The sequence below is a fragment of the Mauremys mutica genome, chromosome 7 (genome assembly GCF_020497125.1).
Source record: "Mauremys mutica isolate MM-2020 ecotype Southern chromosome 7, ASM2049712v1, whole genome shotgun sequence".
Classification (NCBI taxonomy): domain Eukaryota; kingdom Metazoa; phylum Chordata; order Testudines; family Geoemydidae; genus Mauremys; species Mauremys mutica.
Genome location: NC_059078.1, coordinates 38,963,692 through 38,981,531, shown reverse-complemented (window position 1 = coordinate 38,981,531; position 17,840 = coordinate 38,963,692). Strand labels below are relative to the sequence as shown.

General features: G+C 43.9%; 1 protein-coding gene across 7 annotated transcripts in view; it reads left to right on the top strand.

Moving 5' to 3' along the window:
• ATG7 (autophagy related 7) overlaps positions 1–17,840 on the top strand; it is a 279,860-nt gene that overhangs the window by 57,229 nt on the left and 204,791 nt on the right. For all 7 annotated transcript variants that reach the window (XM_045025201.1, XM_045025197.1, XM_045025199.1 and 4 more), the window contains exons 14-16: positions 6,400–6,603; positions 6,868–6,983; positions 7,959–8,034. In XM_045025201.1, coding sequence (XP_044881136.1) covers positions 6,400–6,603; positions 6,868–6,983; positions 7,959–8,034 — 396 coding nt within the window. The remainder of the gene's footprint in view (positions 1–6,399; positions 6,604–6,867; positions 6,984–7,958; positions 8,035–17,840) is intronic.

Sequence of the window (17,840 nt, the reverse complement as noted above, 5' to 3'; positions counted from 1 at the left end):
ACGGTTTGTGATAAACCGTGAGCATTACTTGTTCACGGTGCTCCCGTTTGGCCTTTCCACAGCCCACCACCCAGGTGTTCACCAAGTGCATGGCGGTGCTAGCAGCATTTTTTGCACAAAAGAAAGGTTTGCGTGTACCTGTACCTCGACGATTGGCGTCCCATGTTACACTGGTCAGGGACACCTTTCACAGATTGGGGCGCTTTCTCAACGTAAGCAAGTTGTCACTCATACAGACCCAAAGGATAGAATTCATAGGGGCGGTCCTGGACTCAGTACAGGCAAAAGCAAGCCTCCCAGAACCCAGGTTTCAGGCCACAGAACAAATAGTTGAGATCATATTACAATACCTCTCCATAACCGTGAGGGGTTACCTGAAGTTAATAGGGCATATGGCAGCCTGTACTTATGTAGTCAAGCATGCAAGACTGAGTCTCAGACCCCTACAAGCATGGCTCGCATCATGTTACCGCCCAGCACAAGACAGCCTGGACATGATAGTAACGCTACCCGGGCAAGTCCGAGAGTCTCTGCGTTGGTGGCTGGACCAACCAGTAGGGTTGGAGTGCACACCTAGGGGAACTGAGAACACAAGGTCTTTGGACGCAACACGAGATATCAACCTGAAGGAGCTCAGAGCGGTTCGTCTGGCCTGTCAAACTGTTCACGCCACTTTGCAAGGTCACAGCGTGACAGTCCTGACAGACAACACCACCGCCATGTTCTACATAAACAGGGTGGAGCTTGCTCCTCACCCCTCTGCCATGAAGCTCTTCTCCTCTGGGACTTCTGTATAGCCTGGTCCATACAGCTGGAAACATCCTACCTCTCCGGGGTGAGGAACGAGCTGGCAGATCACCTCAGCAAGTCCTACCAAGCTCACGAGTGGTCGGTCTGATCAGATGTCCTGCAGTCAGTTTTCCAAAAATGGGGTTATCCCCAAGTAGATTTATTCGCCACTGCCAAGGTTCCTCCCCCACTCTGAACTTTAGGGTACAGATGTGGGGACCTGCATGGACACTTCTAAGCTTAATTACAAGCTTAGATCCGGTAACACTGCCACCAGCCAGAATTCCAGTGTCTGGCACACTCCCTGTCCCCCCAAAACTTTCCCCTCCCTGGATAGCCTTGAGGCTTTTCCACCAAGTCCCTGGTGATACCGATCCAACCCCTTGGATCTTAACAGAAGGAGAAATTAGCCATTCCCCCCACCAACTCCTGGTGAGTCCAGACCCAATTCCCTGGGATCTTAAAACAAGAAAGAAAAAAAATCAAGCAGGTTCTTAAAAAGAAAACTTTTAATTAAAGAAAAAGAAAGGTAAAAATCATCTCTGTAAAATCAGGATGGAAAATACTTCGCAGGGTACTTAGATTTATATAGCCCAGAGAAAACCCCTCTAGCCTTAGGTTCAAAGTTACAGCAAACAGAGGTAAAATCCTCTCAGCAAAAAAGGAACATTTACAGGTTGAGAAAACAAACATGAGACTAACACGCCTTGCCTGTGCTACTTACAAGTTTGAAACATGAGACTGATTTAGAAAGATTTGGAGAGCCTGGATTGACATCTTAGTCCCAAGAGCGAACAACGACCAAAAGAAAGAGCACAAACAAAGACTTCCCTCCACCAAGATTTGAAAGTATCTTGTCCCCTTATTAGTCCTCTGGTCAGGTGTCAGCCAGGTTTACTGAGCTTCTTAACCCTTTACAGGTAAGAGACATTAACCCTTAACTGTCTGTTTATGACAGCCACCAAGGACAACAAACAGTGCCCTTGGTTCTGCTCATTTCAAAACCACAGCCCGTGCTCCATCTCTGACATGTTCTTAGTGCAGTGGGGAGAGAGCCTGAAGTATGACTTCCCTCCAATCCTGCTGATCCACTGGATCTTGCTCAAGATACGCAGGGACAGAGTAATGGTGATCCTGCTTGCCCTGTCCTGGCCACGTCAGCATTGGTATATGACACTCCTCGAACTATCAGTAAATGCCCCAATAGCCCTACCCCTGTATCACTCAGGAACACGGGCGCCTTCTCCACCCGAACCTACAGTCCCTGCACATCATGACTTGGAAGCTCCATGGCTAAATTTGATGGAGAGCCAGTGCTCTCAGCCAGTGAGGAGACTACTTCTTGGCAGCAGGAAACTTTCCACTAGGTCAGCTTACTTGGCCAAGTTGAAAAGGTTCTCCTGCTGGTGTGAAGCCAGATGTCTGTTACTTTTCCAGGTCTCTATCCCGGTTATTCTGGACTACCTACTTCACCTCAAGCAACAAGGCCTATCGCTTTCATCCACAGAGTACACCTGATGGCTATCTCAGCTTTCCATCCAGGGGAATCTGGGCGCTTGGTGTTCTCAAATCCCATGGTGGTGCGTTTCCTCAAGAGATTGGAGAGGAAGCACCCTTACTTTCGATCACCAGTACCAACCTGGAAGCTGAACCTGGCCCTCTCCAAGTTCATGAGCCCACCGTTTGAGCCCCTGGCCACTTGTTCCCTCCTTTACCTTTCATGGAAGGTGGTATTCTTGGTGGCCATTACATTGGCAAGGAGAGTGTATGAACTAAAGGCTCTCACCTCTGAGCCCACTTATACAGTGTTTCATCAGGACAGGTGCAACTTAGACCGCACCCTAGATTCCTCCCCAAGGTGGTCTCCCAATTCCACATGGGACAGGATAGTTGCCTGTGTTTTTTTCCAAAGCTTCACACAAGCCCGCATCAGCAGAGCTTGCACACGCTAGATGTTCAAAGAGCCCTAGCGTTCTACATAGAGCGCACAAGGCCTTTTCACGAATCAACCCAACTGTCTGTGGCCATAGCCGATAGACTGAAGGGCCTTCCAGTATCTTCTCAGCGCATCTCGTCCTGGATCACAGACTGCATTCGCACGTGCTATGAGTTGGCTAAGATCCCAGCTCCGGCAATCACAGCCCATTCGATGAGAGCACAAGTGTTTTCAACCGCCTTTATGGCGCAGGTACCCATCCATGAAATCTGCAAAGCAGCTACCTGGTCCTCAGTGCATACGTTTACAGTCCACTATGCCATCAACCAACAGGCCAGAGATGATACAGTGGTCGGCAGGGCTGTCCGCCAGTCAATCATTCCTTGACTCCTACCCACCTCTGATGGCCAGCTTGGAAGTCACCTAATTGGAATGGATGTGAACAAGCACTTGAAGAAAAGACGGTTACTTACCTCTGGTAACAGTTGTTCTTTGAGATGTGTTATTCACATCCATTACAATACCCGCCCCCCCTTCCCTTCTATCGGAGTCAATGGCAAGAAGGAACTGAAGGGGGGTCAGGCCAGCAAATAGTGCCATAAGGGCGTCACTAGGGGGCTCCTCTGCTGTCCTGATGGGAGCTGCTAAGGGAAAAAGTTTTGACATCCGTGCATGTAACGCACGCACACCTAATTAGAATGGACGTGAACAACACATCTCGAAGAACAACCGTTACAAAAGGTAAGTAACCATCTGTCATAAACAGAAGAGCTCCAAGTGGGGGAGAAGACCTATGACACCATCTTATCCTGAGTGTTGGGTTCCTTTTCTGACTCTACATGAATGAGGGTCTTAAATAGGTAATTACTGGCATTGCTCATCAGAAATTCTCTTTTTTGGATGATAGATGGCTTTGTGTTGCTTTTCTATTTTCACATAGGAGTGTTTAATGAGTTACATTTCAAATCACAATGAAATGAAAATACTGAATAGTATTTCAAATGAAATGAAAGACTGTTCCTGCAAATAATTACTGTTCCTAAGTAGTATTCAGAATACTTCAATAGCTCTTGCTTGAATCTACTGTGAAAAAACACATGGCATACTTGAAAACACAGTGTGAGTTAGAGCCAAATGATGTTCTTTAGCTACTGTGCCAGATTTCGATCTTAGTCACACCAGTGAGATCTGCAGTAATCCCACTGACTTTAGTGGAGTTACTCTGGATAATCACTGGTGTGAGATCAAAATCTGACCCTACATTTATAAATGTTACATTAGTTTATAAATGCCCCAATTCTCCCCAATTCCTTAAGTGAAGGGCAGTCTGTCTCTGCTGGAGGTAGTGATATGAGGAATGCCGCCTCTATGGTACGTTCCCCTAAGGGAGTTGGCAGGACTCTACTAGAATTTTGTCTCCCCTCCACAAAAGGACCTGTGGGGAAGCAGGAACAATTTAATGCAAATTGACTTTCACGCCTTTCCTTTTTTTTTAATATGCTAGTCCATCTGAGAGAAGTTCCAGGGGCAACAGCAATTGAGCTTGGTGCAGCTCCTGTAGGCGCTACAGTGGCTAGAGATCATTGAAAGTTGGGGTCACTGGGTAGCAGCATGTAGGCAAGGAGCCTTGGCATGTATTGTGACAAAGTTCTGTCCTTCTCTCCTGTGTTTCCTGGCAGATTTTGGTAGCCTCAGAGGCTCACTGACCCTCCGCGTAGCCCTTCTCTCTCTAGAGGCAAGGGTCACAGCCTACTGAGCCAGTTTCATTATAAGCCAGCAAGGGAGGTGAGGTGAAGCTACCTCCCTTGCACAGTCTCTGTTGTCTCCAGGTCTCAGTGGTTAATTGGGGGGCAAAGAGGGAGCCCAGGCCCGCCCTCTACTCTGGGCTCCAGCCCAGGGACCCTGATAGTATCAGCTATAGTAGCTGACTTTTTAGAAACAGGATACATATAATTCCCTGGGCCACTTCCTCAAGATCCACTTCACCCTTACCTCAGGGCCTCCTTCCTTGTGCCTGATATGGTTTGTACTGCTCAGTCTCTCCAACAGCACAGCATCCTCCTACAGCTCCTGACACGCACTCCCACCTGACTAACCGGGAGGCATTTAACTAGTTTCAGCCAGCCCCTGATTGGCTCCAGGTGTCCCAATCAACCTAGCTGTCCTCCCTGCCTTCTGGAAAGATCTTAATTGGCCCCAGGTGTCTTAATTGACCTGGAACAGCTGCCATTTGCTTATCCTGGTAACAGGGATTTGTTTAGCCTGTGGCTAATATATCTGTCTCCCATTACTTTGCTATAGCCATCTGCCCTTGCCCCATCACAGTATGCTTGTGCCTCTAGGGAATGCAAGCAGTGAAGGAAGGACTAACCCATCCCCTGATGGAAGAATTACCAAGAAATTCCAGGACTGAATTACCAGGATTGAAACTCTGGAATTTTCCATTCCTAGGCAGGAAGAACCTATGGGGGGCAGCATTTAGCCCACTGTTAATGATAATCACCTTATTACGGAGTTTATATCACTTCTAAATCCAGCTCAATTGTTTCAACAAGTCAGAAATTAATTTTGCCATGGGTTTGTGAAAGAATCCTGCCAAAGTTCTCGTAAAGTGAATAAACAGTAAATTGAAAACATGTATACAAATGTATGGCTACTGATGCAATCTGGATGTGAAGCTGGCTGCTGTATTTGTAAACAGACAGACACATAAATTATGCCTTTCAAACATTTTCTTAAATAAAACGTCTATGCTTGTGTTTGATATAAATAGAAATCGACATACAGAAGACTCAGGCTCTCAAAAATACTTTAAAACAATTGGGTGATACAAGAGCCCTTTCCAAGTTGGAGATAAGTATTTGTCTGAACCAGGGGGTCAGCCAATGAAATTAATTGACAGCAGGTTTAAAACAAACAAAAGGAAGTACTACTTCACTCAGTGCACAGTCAATCTGTGGAACTTGTTGCCAAGGGATGTTGTGAAGGCCAGAACTATAACTGGGTTCAAAAAGCAATTGGATAAGTTCATAGAGGTTAGAACCATCACTGATTATTAGCCAAGATGGTCAGGGATGCAACCCCTAAATCTCTGACTGCCAGATGCTGGGAGTGGATCATGAGATGGATCACTTGGTAATTGCCCTGTTATGTTTATTCCCTTTGAAGCATCTGTCATTGGCCACCGTTGGAAGACAGGATACTAGGCTAAATGGACCATTGGTTTGACCCACTATTTATGTTCTGAATGTCTCATTTGAGGGGGGAAGATATATTTTTACACTTTTTCCCCTTTTGTTTTCAGAACACAAATACACACAACTTCTTCCATAGAGAAGCTTGTTTATGGATTACCATTTCAGAAAACTCAATCCCCACCAAGTCTGAGCACAGCATTTCTGTAGGGCTCAAGCTCTGCAATTCAACTCACTTCATTAAGCCTGATGTCCATGTTGATAATGGGATGCATTGTTTGTATTAATCTAACTGCAGATAGTATTTCTGAAAATATATTGTATGAAGAAAATTGTGGTAATTAAATACACAATTTGACATTCTTTAACAGTTAACTGTGGTTTGTATTTTATTGTAAGTAATAAAATTCTATTCATAATTTTCAAAACATATAAGCTGTTTTTTCTTTGGCTACCTGTGCTCTTCTTTATTTTTTATAGCTGGTCATCAATGCTGCATTGGGATTTGATACATTTGTTGTGATGAGACATGGACTAAAGAAACCAAAGCAGCAGGAGTCTGGTGATTCATGTTCCAACAATGCCTCTGGCTCTGCTGATCTCCTGGGATCATCGCTCTTTTCAAACATCCCTGGCTATAAACTTGGCTGCTACTTCTGCAATGATGTTGTGGCACCGGGGGATGTGAGTAGAGCTTTAGGCAAATAGTTACTGTGGACCCATTTCAGGTTGTTTATGTTTTTTATTGCATTAAAAATGATCCCTTTATGAAACCTAATTTGTCACTGTAAGTGATGTTTATTTATAGCAAATCCCTTTTACTGATATTCAGAGAGATATTGCCAGCCTGTATTCATTGAATGACGGGTATTAAAAATTTCTTGTGCAATGGGGTTGACAAGTACTTTCAAGTAAGTGTGTGTGTGTGTGAATTGTTTTTCTTTGTAGTCCACCAGGGATCGGACATTGGATCAGCAGTGCACAGTCAGTCGACCAGGATTAGCCATGATAGCTGGAGCCCTTGCAGTAGAGCTAATGGCTTCTGTTTTGCAACATCCAGAAGGGTGAGTCTTATTTGAGGGGAAAGGAAGGTGTTTATAGGACAACAGGTATTTTGGGGAAGGAACAGTTCTCTCCAGTATTTTTATTACACATTAAGTAGAGTTAGAGGAGTCCTGTAAGTTTTGAATATTAATAAATATATGCAAGTATCTCATGCAATGCAGACTTCATTATTACAATAATAGTTAGAATTTTGGTTAGAAAAAGTTCTTGTTTGAAGAGTGGTGACATTTGCCTTGCCTATTGCTTTTATGCATTTGTTATCTTTAAAAGAAGTACTGAAAACATAACATTTCAGTAGAAAAAAAAAGTTGCTAATAATCTTAGTGTTCCTGCTGCATATTTCTTTGTAATGAGGACCTACCATAACTATTTGCTATGAAGCCCATCAGGGGCTTCATTGTAAGCCAAAAAATTGTGATCTTTTTAGCTTAACCCAAAAGTTATTGGGCTTAAAGCAGAAATCACTGGGTGAAATTCTTTGGCCTGTGTTTTGCAGGAAGTCTGACTAGCTAATCATAATAGTCACATCTGACCTTAAAATCTATGAAAAGAAAAATAAATAAAGGAAGTTATGATTTAGGTCTGAGTAAGTGATATGTCTCTGAAGCCCTGACGTTGGAAAGGGATCCTTGCAGGCCTGTGCTGAGTCTGAAAGGGAGCTTCCAAGTTGGTTCCCTTGCAAGATCAAGGCTCTAAAGCGTAAGTTGGTTATGGAAGGAAATGTCTTAGAGCTGGTCTGGAAATGATGTTTTTCCCCCATGAAAATTTTTGACAAAAATGAATTTTTCCCTCTTGGTCAACAGTTTTCTGCAATTTTTTAGGTTTTCAGGTTTAAAACTGGAATGTTTTGTTTTTTTAACAAAAATATTTTGTGAAGATATATGTCATTTTCTATCAGACATTTCAGAAGATGATTTTCCACCAGCCTTAGGCTTAGTCTTTTGTTCTAATTTTCTTTCTTTGATTTTTGCCAGTGGTTATGCTGTTGCTAGCAGCAGTGATGACAGAATGAATGAACCACCTACCTCTCTTGGGCTTGTGCCTCATCAGGTCAGTGAGCTAGGAATAAATAAGCTTGTTGATATATGTAGCTATGGGGACTTGTACAGAATAAATGTCACATATTTTGCAAAATGAGGTATCCTAACTGAATAAGGAGATATATGGCCAGATCCTAGACTGCACTCTGGCTGCTTTGTGCTATTTGAATCTGTGTGGACGAGTCTTGTGGCAGTATACACTTGTGTGTTTGTCCCAACAATCCCTAGCTGCCAAGACTGCCTTCGGAGAAAGGAGGGATGGCCCTGGGTAGCCAGCATAAAGTAGCAGTCTTGAGAATGCTTTGCTTTACACAAAGAACCAACAGCCAGCTAGCTTCAGTATTGATGGAGAAGGAAGCTAAAAAGATGCCTCAAAGTCACCTCTTTGTCTGTCTGTCTGTCTCACACAAACACACACACACACTCTCTCTCTCTCCTCTGACATAAAACATAGCTCAGCTGCGGCCCAGAATCAGGCATAACCCAAACTCCATTATTATAAATTCCTCAGTACTGTCCTGTAGGTTCTATTGCATGTAGAGAAATCATCTGGATCTTCACTTACTGCATTTCAGGGCTTGGGACCCATAGTGAATCCTTTGTAAAGCTTGATACCACTCTACCAAACTGGCCACCAGTCTGCCAAGCTGGCCTACAACCCCTCTTGACTGTGATGCAGTGCTGGGGACTTAAAGCACAGCATTTCCAAGGTGATAGCCTGGCTTCCTCTTTTGTCCAAAATCCTGTTTATTCAACAGTTTGCAATGTCCCTCTGAGAACTTTGGCTAATTAGGGTTGTGTGATATACTGAAGGACATTAATAAAGGGTTATATCATGTATTTAAGTGGCATTTGGGGTCTTTGTTAATTGTAAAATCAGACTGGACTTCAGTTTAATGTCCCAAAAAGAGAAGATAAAATTATTGGTGGTTGGTTTGTTTAGGTTTTTTGTAACGTCCAAAGAATTAAAGGAAATGATCTATATAAAAATACATATTCGGTTCAGCTTATATATTTTAAGTGATAAAAATATCCATACTTCCTGTTTGATAGTTGTGGAGGTTTTAGGAGATTACTTGAAACAACTCACTTTCTCCACGGATGTTTTTGTATCAGTCTCCTAGCACAGCATGCATATTATCTGAACTGAGTGCAAATAAAGATTTCTACATTTATCCAGAGGGGATTGTTTTCCTTTTGAGATAAGGAGAAACGACAGCCAAAGCAAAACCTCATTCTTTTCATGATCAAGTCATTCACTTCCAACATAAAAACATATACACTCAAAAGTATTTACTTTTTTAGTTAAAAAAATCCTGCCTTTTATTGAGAGAGATTTCTCTTTGTAATATTGTGGATATATCTCTTTCTAAGAGAAATGGGATAATATGGGGAAAACAATATTTAGTTGAAGTTGGGAGGAGAGGGAATGTGTTTAACAGTGACCACCGTTTTTGAAGGTTAAATCTTCAATAAATAGTCATATAAAAATCAAATTGTAATATATTTGCTCTGACTTCATTGTGTATGAGTTTTAACCTTACTCTTGTTACTATATGTATCAAAATGTCAATCTTATGCTGGTGTTCTTTGAAAAACAGAATTACATTTCTACCTTGTCTTAAATAAAGAATACTGAATCAGTATTAATATGAAAATAATTTCCTGTTCACTGCTTTCCATGTTTGGATGCAAAGAAGATTGCACTAATGCTGTATTCTGTGTGACACTTGCTGTTGAAACTCTCCAGCCATTCATGTAGGTCAGAAATAATATTTCCCATTCCCTATACTTTCTGCAAATGAAAATTGTATATATAGCCTATAAGTAGCCTATAGTTTTTGTTGCGAACCTTGCATGGTATTCACTTGCCTCATTGTCATTTATTGAACTGTATTCTTAAGATATGTCGTTCATAAAATATTAGACTTCAGACTGAGAAAACCTTAATTTAGTTATTGTTCTTGCATCAGACATGGTTTTGCTTCCACATTTTATGTTAAATTACAGTCTTTTCCATCCAGATACTGTTGAGCAAAAGTTTCTTCATTGGGTGTCAAATGTCAAAATATAGAAATCCATGTTTTCTAAGTACTATGGCAACTAATCCTATTATGTATTGCTTATCTCTTTGAGCAATGCAACTGTCCAGCCATTCACTTACTTCACTAGATATTTTTTTCTGATTTTTAGTGTCTAAAGAATTACTTTATTGGCCACTCCTTTGTTTTACCTTCTTTAAGCCCAGTGAATATGCAACCGTATGTGGGGAAAGTATGGTATTAGTATTTGTGTAGTTGCTTGCTAGCGTTATTGCAAATTTTAAGATTTTTGTCTCCCTTTCAAAGGAGGAACTGCATTAAGTCAAGCTGCTCTTTGTGTGTCTAGTAAAACTACTTTTTACAAAGTGGTCAGAAATCCTGTGTTTATTACAAGAGACATTTGCACAATAATAGTTAGCTGTGTTGCAATGCCTTCATGCAAGGTCAGCATTTTCTTTCTCACTCTGTCTTCCTGCATTTGGACAAAAAGTTCCCTGTTGGTTAAGGAGATGTAATCCAATCATTGTGCCTCCTTTGCCCATAGCATATCCCTTTAGTATAAAAGGAAGGAACTGCCTTAGTTTCCCAGTCTAATTTCTCGTTAGGCAAATTTTAGTTGGTATTTCTTATAACATTGCTGCATCTCTCTTTTCTTCCCTAGTTATACTTTTTTCTATGGCTTTTAAGGACATCTTGGCTTCATTTTTCAAATAATTTTCACTAATTTTGGGTGCTTCAGCCCCAGATTCTGATTGTTACTTGCATCAAATAGAAACTTACGGTACTTCATGAGTACTCTCAAGTCTGATGGCAATAGAACAGCTCATAGAGTAAGGCATTATTCTTCTTCGAGTAGTGTCCCACATACCTTTGATTGGAGATTTTCACTAACAGTGTCCGTTCAGCCAACGCATGCGCTGCTGATATCCTCATGACCCTCACCAAGGCTATATCAGACTGCACAGGCAAACTATCCTCAGTTCCTTCTCAGCCATCTCGGCCTGGAACAGGTCCTAGCATGTCTGCATTGTGCGTGCTTTGGCTATTTGCTGTCTTGCAGTCTCGCTTGGAATATTTTAGTTTTTCGTTAGTAGTAGTTAGTTACTGGTTATTTGGAAGATTATTTTATTTCCTCCCAGTAGGTCCTCCGTGAAAGTGGCATGCCTAGTTCAGCAGGTTTAAATACTGCATTATGGGTAGAGGGGGATCTCAGTCAGTGATGGACATGCTAAGTGCATTCATTGCCAAGGGGAATCCCACATCCCACAGAAATGTAATTTCTGTTCAGCCTTCAAATCCAAGGCATAGAGGAACCAAGCTGCGACTGTTAATGATGGAGCCCTGCCTTTGCTCCACTTCAGAGCCGGACCACAAGAACCACAACCTCACTTAGTGCTGCAACTCGACTTGGTACCACAACTCTGCTTGGTACTGCAAGACTTTAGGATCTATCGTGATTGCTGAGCCAGAGTCTCCATTGCTTCCAAGTATCGATGATCTCCTGGTATGAAGAACTGCTTGGTCTCCAGACCATTATAAATCTTCAGTAAAGTCTAATTCACCTCCCTTTTCATTATCATCAATCTCTGTTCAGGCCTCTCCTGCACATACAGGAACCCCCTTTCTCAAAGATACAGGGAAAATCATAGAAGATTAGGGTTGGAAGAGACCTCAGGAGGTCATCTAGTCCAGCCCCCTGCTCAAAGCAGGACCAACACCAACTAAATCATCCAGCCAGGGCTTTGTCAAGTTGGGCCTTAAAAACCTCTAAGGAAGGAGATTCCACCACCTCCCCAGGTAACCCATTCCAGTGTTTCACCACCCTCCTAGTGAAAGAGTGTTTCCTAATATCCGACCTAGATATCCCCCACTGCAACTAGACTATTGCTCCTTGTTCTGTCGTCTCCCATCACTGAGAATAGCCACACTCCATCCTCTTTGGAACCCTCCTTCCTTACTCTTCTCTTCTGCAGACTAAACAAGCCCAGTTCCCTCAGTCTCTCCTCATAAGTCGTGCCCCAGCCCCCTGATCATTTTTGTTGCCCTGCGCTGGACTCTCTCCAATTTGTCCACATCCTTTCTGCAGTGGTGGGCCCAAAACTGGACGCAGTACTCCAGATGTGGCCTCACCAGTGCTGAATAGAGGAGAATAATCACTTCCCTCGATCTGCTGGCAATGTTCCTACTAATGCAGCCCAATCTGGGCCAGCTCCAGGCACCAGCGAAGGAAGCAGGTGCCTAGGGCGGCCAATAGAAAGGGGCAGCACGTCCGGGTCTGCGGCAGCATTTCAACGACGGGTCCTTTACTCCGTCTGTGCCGCTTTGGTGGCAGCTCAAGCGTTCTTTTTTGTTTGTTTTTTTTTTTCTTCGATGCTTGGGGAGGCAAAAAAGCTGGAGCCGGCCCTGAGCCCAATATGCCGTTAGCCTGCCTGGCAACAAGGGCACACTGTTGACTCATATCCAGCTTCTCATCCACTGTAATCCCTAGGTCCTTTTCTGCAGAATTGCTGCTTAGCCAGTCGATCCCCAGCCTGTAGTGGTGCATGGGATTCTTCTGTCCTAAGTTCAGGACTCTGCACTTGTCCATGTTGAACCTCATCGGATTTCTTTTGGCCCAATTCTCCTATTTGTCTAGGTCACTCTGGACCCTATCCCTTCCCTCCAGCATATCTACCTCTCCCCGCAGCTTAGTGTCATCCGCGAACTTGCTGAGGCTGCAATCCATCCCATCATCCAGATCATTAATAAAGATGTTGAACAAAACTGACCCCGGGACACTCCGCTTGATACCAGCTGCCAACTAGACATTGAGCTGTTGATCACTATTTGTTGAGCCTGACAATCTAGCCAGCTTTCTGTCCAACTTACAGTCCATTCATCCAATCCATACTTCCTTAACTTGCTGGCAAGAATACGGTGGAAGACCATATCAAAAGCTTTGCTAAAGTCAAGATATATCACGTCCACTGCTTTCCCCATATCCACAGAGCCAGTTATCTCATCATAGAAGGCAATCAGCTTGGTCAGGCATGACTTGCCCTTGGTGAATCCATGTTGACTGTTCCTGATCACTTTTCTCTCCTCCAAGTGCTTTAAAATGGTTTCCTTGAGGACCTGCTCCATGATTTTTCGTGAGACTGACTGGTCTATAATTCCCTGGGTTCTTTTTCTTCCCTCATGTCCAGGGACCTCATTGCTTTTGGTGGGAACAGCCTTGGATGCCACCCCCACCCTCATATGGTCCTCCATACTCATATTAGGATCCTTGGCCAGCTGATCGCCAGCAGTTCTCCAACCCTCTCCTATCAAGAAGCTCAACTCAAGCTTCCACTCCCCAGCACACCACTCAACAGGAGGAAATTTTTGAGGCTCAGGAGGCTAGGACAGAGAAAGGAGCTACCCCCTCAGACTACCATCTTGTCCCCTCTTGTCGATGAGGCAGTAATGCCTTCACCTCCATCTATGGCTGATGATTTTTGGCAGTGTCAAGACCTCATTAAACATGTGGCAGACTCTCTGCAGATACCTATTGAGGAGGTCAAAGAATCTCAACACAAGCTATTGGATGTTGTTCACTCTGTGATGCCATCCAGAGTTGCCCTTCCTGTTGACAAGGCTGTGCTGGAACCTGCGCAATGCATTTGCTGCACACTGGCCACAGTAACACCTATGTGTAAGAGAGCCAGTAACGAGTAGTATGTTCTCACCAATGCCTCTGAGTTCCTGTTTTCCCACCCTCTACCCAACTCTAGTAGCTGACTCAGTGAATGAACAGAGCAACACTGGTGTAAGTCCATCCTACATGACAGACACCAGAAGCACCTGGACCTTCTGGGGAGAATATCTTATTCATCTGCAACCCTACATTTCCACATCACAAATTACCAGGTGCTGATGACCAAAAACAATGTTACAAAGTATGCAAAAATTTGGTTATTTGGTCTCCCTCCAGACCAAAAGGAACAATTTCAGGCTGCTATAGCTGAGAGTTGGTTATTGGCCAGACCATCTCTCCAGGTGGCTTTGGATGCAGCAGTAATGGTAATGCACAGGGGCATCCTGGCTCCAGTTGTCTAGTTTCCCCAGAAAAGTCTGGAATACGGTAGAGGACTTCCCATTTGATTGACTGAAGTTGTTTGCGGAGAATACTGATGAATTGTTGAATACTATTGAAGATTCTAGGGCCACTACACTCCTGTGAACAAAAGGAAATTCAATATATTACAAACAGCCCAAAGATCCCACCTGGTGCAATGGTCTGGAAAGAGAGACAGGTTCTGGAGAAATAAATCCTCTAATCCACCTGACACAAGTTTGCAGCATGCTTCATCTTTGAAGCACCAGTTTTGACAGGATGGTTAAGGGTTTCAGCCCTCTCATCTCTTCAGCTTGTCAGCTGCAACGATTTGCCTGCCTCCTCCCATATGGAGACTGACTCTTCCAATTCTGACAAACATGGGAGCATATCACCTCAGGACAAATGTGTGCTGGAAATATCGTCACTGGGCTACATCATTCATTTTATCTCCCTCCCTCCTCCTCATTCCCCTCCCCTGTCCCTCTTCAGAGACCCTCTCATGAGTTCTTATGAAGACAAGAAATAAACACCCTTCTTTGTATTGGAGTAATAGAGCTAGTTCCCGGTCAGCACAAAGGAAAGGACTTCTACTAAAGGTACTTCCTTGTGCCAAAGAAAAACTGAGGGTGGAGACCATCTTAGATCTAAGACTCTTATACAAATTTTTGAGGTCTCAAAAGTTCAGGATGGCGACCCTGACAGCTGCTATTCTGTCTCTAAATTCAGGGGATTAGTTTTCAGCCCTCGACCTTCAAGACACATACTTCCACATAACGATACACTCATTCCACAGGAGGTTCCTGTGTTTTGTCATAGGCTGGGATCACTTTCAGTACTGGGTACGATCATCTGGACTTTCCTGGGCTCCAGTTGTTTTTTCAAAAGTTCTGTTGGTAGTGGCTGCTTACTTGCATCATGAGGCAGACATGGTATTCCTGTACCTTGTTGATAGACTGTTCAAGGGTTGATTGTGCCAAGAGGTGTTGATTGCCATGTGGACAGCACATTCTCTGTTCTTGGACTTGGGTCTTCAGTTGAATTGGGTGAAATCGACACTGACTCCCATACAGAACATACAATTTATAGGAGCATCCCTGGATTCCTTGGCATCCAAGATCTTCCTTCCCATGGACAGGTTCATGACACTATCAGACCTTGTCATAACTATGCAAGGGAGCCCTCAGACTTCAACAGAAACAGTCTTTGACTTCTAGGTCACATGGCGGTTGCACTTTTGTGACAGAAAATGTGAGATTATGACTCCATTGTTTCCAGGGATGGCTCAGCTCAGTGTACTCACCAAAAAGAGACAGCCTGCACAAACAGGCATCAGTTCCTCAGCAGGTGAAACACTTCCTAAACTGGTGGAAGGTTCATCGCAATGTAGGTGCAGGAGTTCCCTTCCTTCAATTAACGCTAACCATAATCATGGATGCATCTCTTTTAGAGTGGGTGAGGGCACACCTCGATGCTCTCAAGGTACAGAGCAGATGTGCACCCCATGAAACCACCATCCATTTCATCCTGTTGAAGCTTAGTGATCAGAAATGCCTGCTTTCATTTTCTGCCTCTCATCTAAAATGCCATCTATTCTGTTCAAGAGGGAGTGGGGCATTTAGGTCACAATTCCTTGGGGAATACCTTTCTTGGATGAAGAAACTGTTTTATACCTTTTCCCCAAAGCCTCTGATCCTCATAATGAACAATATCAGACAGGACAAATCCACAGTTATTCTAATAGTGCCAATGTGGTTGAAGCAGGCATGGGTTCCTTAACTGTTTCACCTAGCTCTTTGTCCAGAGGTAAGTCTTCCGATCACTCCTCAGCTCCTTTCCCAGGACACCAGTCGACTGCTGCATCCCAATCTGAGAATTTTCCACCTCAAGGCTTGACTTCTTGATGGTTCATAGGATTAGAGTCAGCCTGTTCTACAGAGGTACAACATATATTACTAAATAGTAGGAAAAATTCTACCAGAAATACTGACCTGCAAAAGTGGAGAAGATTTAGTCACTGGTGCAAACTTCAGGGAGTTGTTTCCAAATCTGCCTCACTTCCAGTTATTCTAGATTACATGCTGCAACTAAAGAAAATGGGACTGTCAGTTCTCTTAAGGTTCATTAAAAGTTTTGCATACCACAGTTGAGGGGTTCTTGCTGTTTGCTCACCCTACAACTATAAGGTTTGTGGAAATCTTTTTTCACAGGTGAAAGTTCCTTCCCCAGTTCGGGACCTTAATTTAGTTCTTAAAAAAAAATCTCATGAAACCTTCCCTTGAACCAATTGCAACCTTCTCCTCACAGAATTTGTCTGTGAAGACAGCTTTCTTAATGGCTATTACATCAGCCACAGAGTCAGAGAAATTGGGGCCTTAATGGCAGGCCCCTCTAAAACAGTATTCTACAAGGACAAGGTTTCCTTACAGCCACACCCCAAGTTCCTTCCTAAGGTGTCTTCTAAGTTTCATCTGATTCTGATCATTTACCTACCAGTTTTCTTTCCAAAACCACATAATTCCAATCAGGAGACTGCTTTCCATACTCTAGATGTGAGGAGGGTGTTTAGCCTTCTATGTAGGACGAAATCATTTTGGAAATCTCTTAGACTGTTCTGTTGTTCCTACCCAAAGACTATCAAAATGAATTTCTGGATGTATTATTGCCTGTTACGGTGGTGCGAGCATTCCACCCCCTTCTGGTGTGTTAGCTCACTCTACAAAGTCACAGTTTACATCTATAGCTGTACTTGTGAATGTCCCAGTATCTGAGCTCTGCAGAGCTGTTACATGGTCATTGGTACGTACGTCTCCAGACACTATGTTCTAGTCAGCGCTTCTAGATGTGATTTGGCAGTTTGCAATGCAGTTCTGGACTTGATTCCAGAGTTCCCTCCTCTTTATAGGGGATACTGCTCAGGAGTCACCTGAAGTGGAGCACTCAGGATCATTACTTGAATAAGAAAGAGAGGTTACTCACTGTGTGCAGTTACTGTAGTTGTTTGAAATGTGTCTCCCTATGGGTGCTCCATTACCTGCCTCCTTTCCCTCTGCTTCAGAGTTTCCTTCTAAGGCCTTGTCTACACTACAAGACTATTTCGAATCTACTTAAGTCGAATTTGTGGATTCGACCTTATGAAGTCGAATTTGTGGATCCACAGTAAATACACTAATTCGAATTTCTGAGTTCACAGTAATGGGGCTGGCGTCGACTTTGGAAGTGGTGCACTGTGGGAAGCTATCCCACAGTTCCCGCAGTCCCCGCTGCCCATTGGAATGCTGGGTAGAGCCCCCAATGCCTGCTGGGGGGAAAAATGTGTCGAGGGTGGTTTTGGGTAACTGTCATCATAGAACCGTCAATCACGCCCTCCCTCCCTGAAAGCTCCGGCGGGAAATCTGTTCGCGCCCTTCTCTGGTCGGTTGCAGCTCGGACGCCACAGCACTGCGAGCATGGAGCCCGCTGCGATCATCGCTGCACTTATGGCCGTTGTCAACTCCTCGCACCTTATCGTCCACCTCTTCCACAGTCAGCTGCTGAGAAATCGGGCGAGGAGGCTCCGGCAGCGCGGTGAGGACAGGAATTCACAGAGTGGCGCAGACCTCTCACAAAGCAGGGTACGCCGCGCTGTGGAGATCATGGTGGCAATGGGTCAAGTTCATGGTGTGGAACGGCGATTCTGGGCCCGGGAAACAAGCACGG